Raw genomic sequence first — 16002 nt, forward strand, 5'->3', positions numbered from 1 at the left:
CTCTGTTACATTACAAGAACAGTCAGTCACTCGAGAGCGAGATAACAACATTTGAGAGTGCGTGTGCGTGTGCGTGTGCGTGTGCGTGTGCGTGTGCGTGTGCGTGTGCGTGTGTGTGTGTGTGTGTGTGTGTGTGTGTGTGTCACAGCTGTGCTCGCTGTCAGTTTGTTTTGCGTGCAGAATATACCTGCAGGAAAAAGGATGTTAGCAATTCTTTTCCATTCGCCACGCTTCACTTGCTGTGGAAATGGTGGAAGAAGCAGCTGGAAATATGATAGAAAGTTAATTTTTAAAAGAGACGTATTGAGCCCTTCTTAGCTCTGACAAGATTGGCATCATCTTCCCTTTCTCCCATCATTACTTCTATTAGATTGTTTGCTGGTCCACAGAGAGGGAGAAATTAGATTTGTGTTTTTTTTCATTCTCCCAAGTTTTAGCTTTGTGTTTGCTTCTAAATTGACTACAGGAAATCTAATTTGACTAGAGATGATTGGAGTGCATCATCTGCTAAGCCTCAAGTTTTCTTTAATTACTTACAAATTCTGCCAAGACTTTTAAGAAAAGTGTCAATAAAAGCCCCAGGGATGATAGTAAGGTAAAATGGATGATCCAAATTCCGGGCAGAACAGTGGTTGGGATGAAATTTCTGTCACTTCCTTTTATTCCCTCCCCCCCCTTACAGGTTCCCCAGAGTTAGAAATATTTGCTGAGTCAAATAAATATACTTAGGCAGGTATTATAATGTAGTCATTATGTTGCTGCACAAATGATTTAGAGGCTTTGGACTAATAATCCAAAGAACCCAAATTCAAATCCCAAAATCACAAGTCAAGTTAGTTTTAAAAATCTGGCATCCGTTAAACTGACCATGAAGTTATCATATTCTAAAAAAATCCAACTGGGTTGCTAATGTCCTTTTAGGGAAGGAAATTTGTTGTCCTTACCTGGTCTAGCCTAGATGTGATTCTAGTCGCGTATCAACAGGGTTGACTCTTAACTGTACTGTGAAGTAGCCTAGCAAGCCACTCCATTGTATCCAGGACTAGGGATGTGCAGCAAATACTAGCTTTGCCAGTGATGCCCAAGTCCCAATAGTTGAATTTTTAAAAAATATTAATTAAATTTAAGAGCCCAGGCAGCCTTCACATTTTGCATGAAACCTCATCCATGGGTGGGATGAGGTTTTATGAAGGGTTTATTAATTGAATAAAAATTTTAATGAAAATTCATAAACATGTCCCAGCTCATGTGACACTGTCACATGAGGGGACATGTCTGGATAGTTTTTAATATTTTATTTATACCATCTTTGACACTGAACTTAATCTCCTTGAGGCACAGAGCTGCCTCAGGGGAGATTTCTGCGCTCTTTCGTGCATGCGGCGGAGGCCCTGACTCTCCCTCCTACCCCTGCCCACACAGGTAGCACTGAGTGCTACCGGGTGTGCGTCGCGCTGGGCAGGCTTTAATTGGCCTGCCCATGTAAAATGGCGTCGTGCAGCCGATCGCAGCCGGTGATCGGCTCCACGCCTGCCCGCACCCGCTCCCAACTGGCCCGCCCGATGGGGAGAAAATTCTCCCCATGGAGTTCTGGGAAAGATGGGAACAAATACGGGAGGCGGCAACACATTCAAAAACCTGCGAGGAAAGGGAGTTTAGCGATGGGGCAGTGGCTTTCCAGGATGGAGGGGGTCAAGGGTTAGTTTTTTGAGCTGTAATGAAGTTTGCATTGCTGCCTCACTTTAGAAGGCTGGAGAAGGAGAAAAAGGGCAGCGGTATGGCATACTGGAGGATCGTAAGATATAAGCAGGGCACCAATACAATCAGAATTTCCAGAATCCTGAAGATACTGCAATATTGTTGGGATGATGATAACTAAGCTATGTTCTTTATTGGCGCCTTAAGGTTGGACGGGCAGCCCTGACAATTGCTTTAATTACTTCATTAATGGCCTTAACAGGCCTTTGACAGTTCGGCGGGTGCACAGCTGACTCCGGTGCGTGCCCGCCGAATGGAAGATCAGAATGATGTGCGGTGATGTCGGGACTGCACGCCATTTTACATGTCAGCGTGCAGGGCCTGCCCACGCACACTGAACAAAATATTCTGCCCCATGTTTGAATCCCTTCAATAAGATTCTGCTCCATCACAGTACCAAAACTGCACTTCTATGAAAGGGATCAAAGGGTATGGGGAGAAAGCGGAAGCAGGCTATTGAGTTGGATGATCAGCCATGATCATAATGAATGGCGGAGCAGGCTCGAAGGGCCGAATGGCCTACTCCTAGTTTCTATATTTCTAACAAAGTCAGAAATGACACCCCACGTGACTGAAAAAGTTTAAAATTTCTGCCCTTGTCCTCCATGACCTGTTTGCAGATTTTAACACGGCTGATGATCCTGTCCCCTATCATTGTCCCTCTTGTCGTCCAGCTGGGTGGAAATGCATTCACCTGGATTCATACTTGCCTATCTAATTGTAGTCAGATCTGCAATGGCTTCTCTTCCTATCCATGCACTGCTAGTCCTGGTATCTCCATGTCATGAAGAGATATTAATGTGTATAATGTTATTGGAAATTTTTTTAAATAGATTTCCTGTAGAGGTCTGTGACTATGTGTGTGTGTCTTAATTGGATTAAAGCCAGCTAGTCTGGGTGCTTTGATGTATAGTAGTTTTGAGATATTAATTGGATGAACAGTAGGGAAAACAGGTAAAGTGTTCATTTGCACTTGTTGAATAAACCATTCAAGACTGTTGCTAAAATCTTGCACCTAGCTAGAAGAAGCCAAACAATGCATTTATTTTTCCAGCTTACTTGCTATGAAAGGGGCTTTATTGTTAGAAGAGCTGAAGTTCAAAAGACCTAGTGATACAATGGAAAGTTACATTCAAAGGGAAAGCTAGGTATATAAAAAAAGTAGTTTGTGTGTGTGTGTGTGTGTGTAAGGTAGAGGCATTTAAGACCTAACCAGCCTGTACGCCTCCAACGAACTTGCAGAGGAACCTCATTTGGAATTTGCCAGGCCAAATATGCTTTGCCTGGTGTCTATTTAAAGTCTATGGGTTACTGTTGCCTTTTTGGAGATTTACCTGGGGGTGGTTAATTTGGGGTTTCGTTAAAAAGTTATTATAGTATTATTGGTGGCCATGTGTATGTGTTTAATTTGTTAAATTAATAAATGTTTAATTTAGTGTTTATATAAAACCATGAGACCCAGTGCTCTTATTCCTAATGAATTCGAAGGCTGCATCTCAAAATTACAAATTGCAAAAGTGAATTACGACAGTTGTTTCAAGTTTCACTCTGGGGTTTGAACAACTCAGCCTTTACCACCGGCTGTGTCATAATACTCCCAAGGCTCTATCCTTGGCCCTCTCCTTTGTCTCATCCACATGCTGCCCATTGATGAGATCATCCAAAAAACACAGCATCTGTGATGATACCCAGCTCTACCTCACCCTCACCTCTCGACCTACCTCAGACTACTCATCTAACATCCAACGATGGTTGGACAGCAAGTTCCTCCAGCTAAATATTGGGAAAACCCAGATCATTGGCCTCATTTTTGCTGTGTACTGATGGGGAAACGATCAGCATCCACTGTCATTACTGAAATTGACAGCAACTTCAGAAGTTTGGATATCTGCAGAAGAACATGGAAATCCAGAAGTTGCTGTCACTAAGTCCGCAACCCTACATAGTGTGCTGTAGAGATCTCCACAGACTCCCTTGCGATCATGATTTGCTGAGAACTTTGATTCTAACACTGTTAGTATTTCTGTAAAAAGAAAATCCTGGAAAAAATTACCATGTGCTGAATGAGTTGCAGCTGAGCTTTATGGTGCACTGACTTCATAATTACTGCTAAATACCTGTACTGTCCCCTGAAAAACTAATTTTATATGTTATACTTGTGGAATATCAGATACATCCACACTGACTTTTTTGAATTCCACATTTTTAAAAATGATCTTTTATCTTTTTTTAAGAAGTCTGTTACCTTTTACGTTGGCTTCCATCGTAATACAGTCGTGCATTTATTTCACTATCCAAAAATTTAAATTAAAAGCAAAGATTTTAAATGCTTTTACCTTGCTGATTTGCCTTGTGTGAATGCTTCAATTTGATTGGTTGCCTACCTCCTTGCTGAAATCTCAGCCTAGGCATGCCAAGATACCCCCTTAACTAGACTCCAGATTTGTGGACAGTTGTCTTTGAGGTCAGCAGACAGTGTGCTTGCTTTGCTGCTGACCCCCAAAAGTGGATTATTGCCTCAGCCTCTGCCACAAACCCTGTTTACTAGCAACCAGCTCCGTACCTCTCCCTGGCAACTGGCTGAGGCTGAACCAGACTTTTCACAACCTCCTTGTCATATTTGACCCTGAGAGAGAGGCTTGCAACCACATGTCCGTGCCATCACTAAGACAGCCTATTTCCACCTCTGAAACCTCACCCGATTCGACCCCTGCCTCTGTTCATCTGCTGCTGAAACCCTCATCCATGCCTTTGTTACCTGTAGGCTTAACTATATTAACACAATCCTGGCCAGCCTGCCACATTCTAGCCTTTATAAACTTGGGATCATCCAAAATCCTGCTGCCCATGTCTTAACTAGTAGCAAGTCCCAGTCCCCATCACCCCTGTACACACTGATCTACATTAGCTCCTGGTTAAGCAATACCTTGATTTTTACAATTCTGATCCATAGCCTTGCCTCTCCCTATCTCTGAAGCCTCTTCCAGCCTGATAACCTTCTTGAGCATCCCCGGTTTTAATCACACCACAATTGGTGACTGTGCCTTCAGTTGCAAATTCCCTAAGCTGTGAAATGCTTTCCCAAACCTTTCCCTGTGGTCTTGAGGATATAATCTAGGTGGCCACTTCCAGCAGAGCATCAAGAGATTGTTGATTTGCAGATGAGATGTTAAGCTGAGGTTAAACCAATCCTGGTAGATGAGTTAGATGTTGCAGATCTCATGGCACTATTCCAAGGGCGGAGAGTTCTTTCATTCTCCTGACCATTTATCCCTCCACCGCTATTTCAAAAGATAATTAATTGGCCATTAGTTGATAGTGGTCTGAGGCATCTTGCTGTCAAGAATGTGAGCTTGTGGACAAGGTTGCAGTCTTGCATTTCAATGCAAGAATGAATTCAACCTGCAGTCAAAAGCTTGAAGTATTAAAGATTAAGAGCAGGATTTTAACCATTAGGAATGGGTGGTTTAGGGGCAAGTGAGAAATTTTTTTTAAGAGTTCTCACCCAATTCCAAACCACCAAGGTCACTATAATCGTTTTAGAGGTAATATGTGTTCCCATATTACCTGCATTTTTATTTCAAATTAATGGAGCTAGAATTCCTGAGCCTTGGGAAAACTGGCAGGTAAAAGGAGGTGAGAAGGGCTGGATTCATGAGGTAAGACCCTTTTCTTGCATTCTTTGTGGGCCAGAAGCAGGAGTATTTCCCCAAGCCCAAAAAACTAACCTACACGTGATGCACACTACGATTGACCAATCCCCAACCCCCTCCCTACGATGTGTGAAACCACCTAGATAGATAATTCTTCTCCTTCTCCTTACAACCCTCCCCCCCGTGGTGCCAGACATCCCTAACCTCTGTGTCCTGGCACAGGCAACCAGGCTATCAATCCGTGTAGTTGTCAGGTAGGAAATCACTCAAAAATTTAAAGGACGTTCCCAACTAATTTCCGTCTTGACATCCAGGCAACCTGTACTTCTGGGTTTCCTGTTCAAAATTTTTTTTCAGGAAGAAACTGCCACCCATTACTAGAATGAATTAACAGCCAAGTCACAGCATGTTTACTTCATCTTGTAAACTGTTAAATGTCGGGTGAGGTGGGAAATACTAAATGTATAGAAAGACTTGAACTTGCAAAAGTGATTCCAGGGATGAGGGGGGAAAAACAAACTAAAGGAATATGATTGTAAATCAGTTTTTTACATAATGATGAATGAAAAGTATGACAAGTAAACTATTAGAATATTGCCTCTGCTGTCAGTCATGTTGATTATTGTTTAAGCTTCATGCTTTTCTCTAAATATTGCTGCCTTTTTGGATTTTCTGCAGCATTGGGCTGTGCTGAATTAAAATGCTGTGAGCTTTCTTTCATTATCTCTATTAGATGTCAAATTATAACAGTTTCAACTGGCATAGCTACATGTTAATTTTTATTTTCTTTTCCAGCCCTAAACCAACTGTACCAATCATCATCTCTGGTGCTTTGGCCAGGGTAAGACACAGTCTACTTCTTCATTTTACCCCATTTCAGTGAGGGGGTGATTCATATTTTTGTATGTTTAGAGAGCGAAGTTTTAAAAGCTGGAGGTTCTTGGAAACGTACAGTTGGTCTGTCAGCATATGAAAAGTAAAAAAACAATGGTTGAAGTTTCTGATGTTGATCTTTTGTTTATCCCCCTCACCAAGCACTCTCAAAATGTTTAGTATCCTTTTCTCTTTCACCTGCAGACTGATTTACTGTGTATTTCTAGCGGTTTTATGTTTTGTTAAAAGGTTCGATCATTTGCAGCTTTCTCTTTTGCTTGCACTTTAACATGTTCATCAAATTTGCAGCCCAAACAGGCCATTTGACCCAACTGATCATATTGGTGTTCATACTCCACACTAGCCCCCTCCAATCCTATTTCATCTAACACTATCTACATAACCTGCTGTTCCTTTTCCCCTCATGTACTTAATCAAGCTTCTCTTTAAGGCCATCCATACTATTTGCCTTTGTTATTCCTGGTAATTTCACATCTAACCACTCTCTGTGGAAAGCAGTTTTTTTTTATGAACTCTTTATTAGATTTATTCCTCTTGATTGATTCTCTTCCTCCGCTTAGAGACACAAGAGGCAGATGAAACACATGATTACGGCTGTTTGCTTAGCTAGCTTTTTCTAGAACCGGTTGCTGGCCTGTCACCAGAGGGTACAGCTTGAGGGGTGTCACTTCACATCAAGCATAGCTGACCAAGAGACACTCCTGCTTTTATCGTCTGCCGCAGGCATATTGTAAGGCATATCGATAATCGACCTGTTTGGCCGCATTGTGAATGCACCTTCCGTGGCCACCAAGCCCTGGAGCCGGAATGTAACCCAGAGCTTCTGCTCAGAGACAGGGACACCATCCACTGCGCTTCAAGACCTCCATTAAATTTATTAGTGATCTTATATTTATGGTCCCTTAGTTTTGATTTGTCGTATTCTGCTTAGGTTTAAGTACATTTATTCTGCCCTTGGAATGGTATTTTGAAATCTCTAGAAAATAGGAAATTCTCTTCTAAACCTGTGGCCTCTTCCGAATTTGTACCTGGTCATTGTGTGCATTTGCCCTTGTATATGCAGTTTGGAGATTCCATAATCACCCCACTATCTACCATTGCTGCTATTACTAGCTGGTGACTAAGGCTGCACGCAATTGCTTTGCAAGTGTGACTTAAAACAACAACAACTTGCATTCATATAGTGCTTTTAATGTATTAAAATGCCCCAAGGCAATTCACAGGAGCGCTAAATTTAATACCAAGCCACGCAAGGAGACATGAGGGCAGCAGACCAAACATCTGGTCAAAGAGATAAGTTTTAAGGAGCACCTTCAGTAGCGTGGAGTAATTAAATAATATTTTAATAGTGGAGCAATTGAAATCAGGCATGCCAGAATTGGCAGAGTCTTCAGAGGGTTGTAGAGCTGGAGGTGCTTAGAGATAGAGACGTGTCAGGCCAGGAGAGGATTTGAAAACAAAATGAACATTTTTCAAACCTTGTTGTTGCCTGACTGGGGACTATTGGAAGCCAGTGAGCACAGGGATGATGAACGAACGAGGACTTGGTAAGCATTAGAATACAGGTGGCAGAGTTTTGGATGAACTCAAGTTTTTGTAGGATGGAAGATGGAAGGCCAGCAAGACGAGTATTGAAATAGTCAATTCTAGAGGTAGCAAAGGCATGAATGATAGTTTCAGCAGCAAGTGAGCTGAGACAGCAGTGGAGCAATGTTACTGAGGTGGAAGTAGGCTGTCATGTTGATGGGGCAGATATGTAGATGGAAGCACATATTGGTCAATCAGAAAGCCAAGACTGTAAAGGGTCCAGTTCGGTCTCAAAACAGTTGCCAGGGAGTGAGATGGTATTGGTAGTTAGTGAATAGAGTTTGTAATGGGGGATGAAGACAATGGCTTAGGCCTTCTGAATATTTAGTTGAAGAAAATTTCTGCTCATCCAATATTGGATGACTGACGAGCAGCATGTCAAATCAGAGGCAGTGGAAAAGTCGAGATATGGTAATAAGGTAAAGCTAGATGTTGTCAGGTGTACCTGTGGAACCTGATATGTTTTCTGATGACACAAAGGGCTAGCATGTGGTGAGAAATAGGAGGGGCTAAGGATAGATCCTTGGGGGATAATAGTGAAGGAGCAGGAAGAGAAGCCATTGCAGGTAATCCTTTGACCACAACTGGATAGATAAGAATGGAATCAGGTGAGTGATTCATCCAACTGGACAATGGTGAAGAGATATTGGAGGAGGATCCTGTGGTCAACCGCGTCAAAGGTGCAAGACATATCAAGATGAGGATGCCCTATCATGGTCACAGTCACGTAATTTGTAATTTGTGACTTTGATTAGGGTCTTTCAGTGCTGTGGCAGGGCAGAAAGCACATTCAAAGACTTCAGAGAAGAAAGGGGAGGTCAGAGATGGGTGGCAGTTTGCAAGGACAGAGAAGTTGAGTGTTTTTTGAGAGGGATGATGATGGCAGATTTGAAGGAGATGGTTCTCCACCTGAAGAGAGAGAACTGTTAACATCAAGGCCAGGATGGGAGATCGATCAGCAATTTGGTGGGAATAGTATCAGGAAGCAGCAAATGGTTTTCATAGACAAGCTGAACATGGAGAGGACATGAAGAGAAATGGAAAGAAACTAGAAGCAGGGGGAGCTTTGAGGAAGTTTGGCCCAGTGGGCTAAAAAAAACAAGCTGATGTAGTATTGCAGGTTAAACCTTCCAGCTGGTTTCCATTTGAGAAATTCACCTCTACTGGTGGGAAAGACATGGACAGATGCTAATCCTAAAACGTCCTTAAAGGTTTAAAATATTCAGGAGTCAAACAGACATTTTCCAAGATTGTGCCAACAGTATTTTTATGCTGCAGTACTGTATTTTCACCACTAGATGCTATCTCTAACATATGAGAGCAATAAAACTCACCACTGAAGTCCCATCTATGTTATACAAATACTGTCTGAATTTCATAATTTATTGCCCGTTCATTTAAAAATTTCTTTCCCAACCTTTGAGCATCCAGATTGCACGGTTGCTATCTCACCAATGTTTTGGAACTTATATACTGTAAAAAAAAAAGATTTAATTTAGCCAAGGAAAGATTGTGACTTAATTGTCAAGTAATAGGGAAGGCAATGATGAGGTCATCAGAAAAAGGAGGGAACCTGCATCAAAAACCCTTGAGTTATTTACCAGATATTTCTGCATGGGGATTCTTTCAATATCTCATTTTGACGTTGTTGGGAAGATTGGGGAAACCCCTGCAGAACTGATTTATAACAGGAAACCCCTCTTGGAAACTCCAACCCCCGTTAACTTCTGGAAATCGATTTCTTTCGCAACCTTTGAGCATCCAAATTGCACGGTTTCTATCTCACCAATGTTTGGGAACTTACATACTGTAAAAAAAAAAAGATTTAATTTAGCCAAGGAAAGATTGTGACTTAATTGTCAAGTAATAGGGAAGGGAATGATGAGGTCATGAAAGGTTATATAAATGCAGGTTCCCTCCTTTTTTCTGATGACCTTGGGGTGCATTACAGCCAATGAAGTAGATCTTCAAAATATTGTCACTGTTGTAAACAGAGCACTTTTACTGAATTATGGCATCTGTGATTACCCACAGCTGCACCCAATAAGCCCTTTCCTTCTGAGGAGAAACATGTTAACTATGCTTAAGTTGGTAGGGCTCTTGTCTCTTCCGAGTCAAAATGTTGTGGGTGCATGCCCTACTCCAGAGAGTTCAGCACATAATTCAGGCTGGTGTTCCTAGTGCAGGACAGACAGAGTGCTGTATGGTTGTAGGGTGCTGTTTTTGACAGTAGAGAAGTGAGAGAGAAACTGTTCTGTCTGGTGGGAGAACCCAGAACAAGGGGATAACCTTAAACATAGAGCTGAATCACTCAGTGGTGATCTCAAAAGCAATTCTTCACACAAAAGAGTATTGGAAAACTAGTGGAAACTCCCTCCACCTCAAAAAGCTGCTGAGGCTAACTCAAGTTGAAAATTTCAAAACTGAAATCAGTAGCTTTTGTTTGGCATATTGTTATTGATCCAAGGTGCGTAGATGCAGCAGGGACCACACTTCAAAAAGTGCTTAATTTGCTGTAAAGTTCTTTGGGATCTCCTGAGGTTAAGACACCATATAAAGGCAAGCCCTTTCTTTCCCCCCCATAAGTCTTTAGAGACAGAGAGGGCTATCTTTGTTTGTTTCCTTTAAGTTGTTTGCTATGGACTAATTGTGCCTTGATCATTCCTGCCACAGGGGGATAAAGACTTTCCTCCAGCTGCTGCCCAGGTTGCCCACCAGAAGCCTTACCCGTCAGTGGAGAAACTGCCTGTTTCACATCAGATCAATCATTCCATCCACCAGCCTCGCAAGTGAATGATGTGACCTCTAAGAATGAATATCCAGAAATCTTTGGGAATTGTCGATCCATTAGTTGGGACTCCTAATTTCTGATATTTGGAGCAAATTTTCTTTTGCTTTTGGGAAGGGAGCTACGGTTTTAAATTTTGTAAACCTTGTTGAAGCACATTTGAACAAATAATAGCCATTTTTTAATTAAATTGGTACCTGAGATACTATTTTGCTTTTGGTATTTCAGAAATAATAGATAAATCTTTGCTTCTGTAATAGGAGAGATTTGTTCAACACTCATGCATATGTGTCTGTGTAAATGCATGTGCACGTATGTTGTGTATGCATATTGTGTGTGGTGCATGCATGTGTGTACGTAATGGACAAATTTAGTGCTGTTTCACACTGTGACTCCGTATATATGTTGTGAATTTTTGTAGAACGTATGGCTGAGGATGTCACTGTGCCAGAAGTAAACTCAAAGGTAACCAAAAGTAAGAACGTGTGCTGTGAAATTGAACTATTCCTTTCAGGACCTGGAGTTCCAATTTTCTGAGTCTGGCAAATTTAGGTCTGCGCACACCACATCAACAGCAAGAGGAACTGTCCTAGACCACTTGTCAAATAGCTTGGTTTATGGGTAATGTCATGTCCACTTGTGTACGACTGTAGTGTAACTTAGAGAAGCATGAGGTGCAATTGGACTTCACTCTTCTGGGAATGTGTAAAAGAACTAGCATTGGTATGGCTTTTCATGATGTTGGTCGAGGGATAAATATTGGCCAGGACACCAACCACAGCAACAACTTGTATTTATGTAGTATCTTTAATATTATAAAATGTCCCAAGATGCTTCTCAGGAGCATTATAAAACAAAATATGACACTGAACCACATAAGGCGATGTTAGGGCTGCTGGCCCAAAGCTTGATCAAAGAGGTAGGTTTTAAAGAGCATCTTAGAGGAGGAGAAGAGAAACAGAGAGATGGAAAGGTTTAATGAGGGAATTCCAGAGCTTAAGATCTAGGCTGCTGAAGGCTCAGACACCGATAACCAAGCAATTAAAATAGGGGATGCTGAAGAGGCCAGGATTAGAGGAGTGCCAATATCTTGGAGGGTTTTGGGACTAGAGAGATTACAGAGGTAGTGAAAGGCGAGGCCATGGAGGGATTTGAAACAAGAATGAGACTTTTAAAATCGAGGCATGGCTTAACTGAGAGCTGGGGTTGGTTGGCAAGCACAAGGGTGATGGATAAGCAGGATTTGTTGAGAGTAAGGGCATGGGCAATAGAGTATAGAATAACCTCAGTTTTACGGAGTGTAGAATGTGGAAGACCAGCTTGGTTTACATTGGAATAGCCAAGTCTAGTTTGAGGGTCTCAGCCGCAGATGAGCTGAGTCAGGGCTAGAATTAGGCAATGTTATAGAGGTGGAATTACGTTATCTTAGTGATAGCGTAGATGTGTGGTTGTCAAGTCTCTGTTAGGGTCAAATATAACAACAAGATTCTGAACAGTCTGGTTTAGTTTCAGACAATTGCCAGGGAGAAGGATGTAGTCTAGCTAAGGAATGGAGTTTGTGCCAGGGACTGAAGATAATGGCTTAGTGTTGCCATTATTTAATTGGAGAAAATTTCTGTTCATGCAGTACTGGATGTCAGGCAAGCAGTCTGATAATTTATTGACAGTGGTGGAGTCAAAAGGTGCTAGTGAGGTAAAGCTGGCTATTGTTAGGGTACATGTAAAAACTAATACTGTGTTTTTTGATGATGCTGCTGAGAATCAATATGTAGATGACCAAAGGAGGGGGCCAAGAATAGATCCTTAGGGGGACACCAGAGGTAATGGTGTGGGAATTGGAAGAGAAGCTTTTACACCTGGCACTCTGGCTACGATGAGATAGATAAGAATGGAATGAGGTGAGTGCAGTGCCATCCAGCTGGATGACCAGAGAAGCTTTGGAGGAGGATGTCAGTTGTATCAAAGGCTACAGACAAATTAAGAAGGATAAGAAGGGATTGTTTATTTTTGTCAACAACAGCAATTTATATAACACTTTTAATGTAATAAAAGGTTCCAAGACACTTCATAGGAGCATTATGAGGCAAAATATGACACCCAACCAGATGAGGAGATATTGGATCATGTGACTAAAAGATTAGTCAAAGAGGTAGGTTTTAAGGAGTGTCTTAAAGGAGGAAATTAAGGTAGAGTATCAAGTGTAAGGGAAGGACTTCCAGAGTTTAGGGCAGAGGGCCTGATAGTCGCTTAGGATGTCAGGATGGTGGGGAGAACACCCCCACTTGTCTTCAAAATAGTGCCATGGAATTTTCTGTGTCCATCTGATATGGCAGATAGGACCTCAGCTTAACATCTCATCTGTAGGATGGCATCACCAATAATGCTGCAGGCTATTGGTGCTGCATTGTTGATCTTTTTCTGATCTCGCCCCTTCAGGCACAGACCTTGTTGGGGTGGCTGGTCTGCTTGGGCAGCAGCATAGCCTGGATGTTGGGCAGGACCGCACCCTGAGCTATGGTGACCCCTCCTAACAACGTGTTGAGCTCCTCATCGTTGTGGATAGCAAGCTGCAGGTAGCGGGGGATGATGCAGGTCGTCTTGTTGTCCCGGGTTGCTTTGCCGGCCAGCATGAGGATCTCGTCTCGGAGACAGTGGCCAAGTAGACGGAGGCTCTGGCCCTGACATGCCCGGCACAGTGACCCTTGTGCAGCAGCCAGTGGATACGGCCAATGGGTAACTGGAGACCGGCTCTGGAGGAGTGAGTCTTGGCCTTGGCGTGCTCTTTGCCTCCAGTTTTACCGCGACCAGACATCTTTCAGGTGTTATTGTCAGACAATGCACAGTTCCTCTGTTCCACTGAATGATGAACACTCAAATCAACAAATTCAAATAAAGACAGAAAATGCTGCAAACAGGCAGCAAATCTGGACAGCAAAGCATAGTTAACATTTCAGGTCATTTAACATTTATAAGCAAGTGCAGAGCCAGGGAAAGAGAGGCAAAGAAAGAACAAAGGAAAAGGAAGAGATCTGTGACGGGGTGGAAGACGGGAGTCATTAAATGACAAAAGGGAATAGTGGTGCAAGGTAAAAGGTGGTGCAAATGGGACAAGAACAAAACAGATGGGTCCAGTGGAACTTCAAATGATGACAGTAAAATCACTACCAGCACCTGCTAGCTGAGAAAATGGGATTGTTGATGTAGCCTAGAATTGCTGAAATCAATATTGAGGCCTGAAGGCTGTAAAATACTGAAATGAAAGATGAGGTGCTATTCCTTGAGCTTCCATTGAGTTTCATTGGAACAGTGCTTGCTGGCTGAGGTCAGAGTGGAAGTGGGATCACAGCTGTGAAGGAGAGAATTAGACCCAATTAGCTGCTGCTTGAGTGCATTTTGTGCATACAGACTGCAAACTGACTAAATGAAAATGATCCTGATTGCAATGCACTCAAAAGAATAAGTTTCCTCAGGGACCAATGCAGATACTACAAGTAGTTAGGCAGCTGTGTTTATTTACTAATTTGCTGTTTACATTTTCTAAGTGCCATACATTGTGTATTTACCTACTGTGAGCATTAGATGGGCAATTTTCTATGTATTAAAAAAAATTCTCCTGTTGTTGCATATGTTATGCTATATGTCACGGGGAAGCCACTGAGCAGTTGACAGCAGCCATTTCCGTAAAGAAGGAAAGTGGCACTTCAGACTGCTCAATAGACTCCGAAAGTGACTGTTCTTTAAGCGACAATGGCAGATGATAGGAAGAACTAACTTGCTTCCTATTTTGGGCAAAGGTCAGGGTACAGTAGGCATCAATAAACCCGCTTAGTGTTGGTTTAGTGGTTGGGGTTTGTTGTGTTTATCAGTGTAGCCTGGGTTCAATTCTCAGTTGGGGGTGTGACCTTTATAATTCATGAAGGGCATGATAACCTACTATTCCTATGTGTGCTGGGAGTGAGGGTGATAAAAGAGGATTTCACAGACATTTCAGCGTATTCTGAAACTGCTCAAATGGCTGTTGAAATGCTGTTTAGTTAGAGATTGTGTGGATCAGGACAAAGTTAAAGAGCAAGAGATAAAAATGTTGGTATCAAAATATCTTATACATAATCTTAAAAAGTTTCTCCTATTGAGTGGGTGGTGGAAGCAGCTGCAGCAGTAACTTAGAAAGGGGAATTAAATATACACTTAGAAAGGAAAAACTTACTGTGCTATGGGTTAAGAGCTGAAGAGAAGAATTAATTGTAAAGCTCTGTCAAAGTGTTGACACAGGCAGGATGCTTTGCATAACTGCCTCTTGTACTATGATTCTATTGCCACCTTCTTAGTTTTAGGAAATAGCTGTTAAATGATCACAAACGATTTTCTGTATTATCTGAATCTCTTGCTACACAGACATAACTGTATATGTTTCCACCATCTATGCTCAGTTTGTCTACGCCACTATCCCCCACCAGGAAGGCCCATGGAACTTCTACTTTCTCCCTTGAATAGAGGCAGAACCAGTTCCCAGCAACCACTACCCTACTCTGCTTGGCTGAACTTGTTCTCACATTGATTTACTTCTTTGATTTCTTTTGTTTCCCAAGTGAGCACCTGTGTGAGTTCTAGCTATGCTTGTATTTTCATGAGATATGTAGAACATTCACTCTAGTGCTACTTGGATTCCCTGTCTTGGCACATTTATGACTGTACTGGTGCCACTTCTGCCTCTTACCCAGAACTGGAAAATTTCATCAACTTTGCTTCTAATTTCCACCCTTCCCTTGTCTTCACAAGATCCATATCTGACTCTTCTCTCCCCTTCTTCAACTTGTCTACCTCCATTTCTTTTGTAGATTGTAACCAACATCTACTAAAGGACCACCACAATCTTCAGTGCACTCCTTGTATCTCTCCTCTTGTCAGGGCACTATTACATTCTTTATTCTTTAAAGCCATCTTCCCATCTCCACCACACACTCTTCCCCCCACCCCACCCCCCCCCACCCCTCCCCCCACACCACCCCAATTCTGCCTCTTGACTTGGTTAAAAACTATTACATCTTTAACTTCTAATTCTGAAGAAAGGTCATTGAACAGAATTATTTGGGCAGGATTTTCCAGGGCCTAAGGAAGAAGGTTTGGGGTGGGAAGGCCAGGAAATTAAGGGGGAACCATGTTGGGATGGCTACCCCGTACATTCCTGCTGGCAAGTGGCTTTCCTAAGGTCAGGCTAGTAATGGAGGCGGACAGCCAATGAGTGTGGTTCAGGCCCTGGCGAGGAACTTTCCCATCAGCAGAATGGCTCTGGCTGCTTGCAGAGGCTGCCAGCTCATTGGA

The 16002-nt window shown here is 42.4% G+C and overlaps 1 protein-coding gene across 1 annotated transcript in view; it reads left to right on the forward strand.

The window, feature by feature from the left end:
* LOC121275645 (death-associated protein) overlaps window positions 1-11159 on the forward strand; it is a 65122-nt gene extending 53963 nt beyond the window's left edge. The window contains exons 3-4 of the mRNA XM_041183150.1: window positions 6207-6252; window positions 10566-11159. Of these exons, the coding sequence (XP_041039084.1) occupies window positions 6207-6252; window positions 10566-10685 (166 nt within the window). The 3' untranslated portion in view covers window positions 10686-11159. The remainder of the gene's footprint in view (window positions 1-6206; window positions 6253-10565) is intronic.
* Window positions 11160-16002: the final 4843 nt, after the last annotated feature.

Source organism: Carcharodon carcharias, chromosome 3 (genome assembly GCF_017639515.1).
Source record: "Carcharodon carcharias isolate sCarCar2 chromosome 3, sCarCar2.pri, whole genome shotgun sequence".
NCBI classification, from domain to species: domain Eukaryota; kingdom Metazoa; phylum Chordata; class Chondrichthyes; order Lamniformes; family Lamnidae; genus Carcharodon; species Carcharodon carcharias.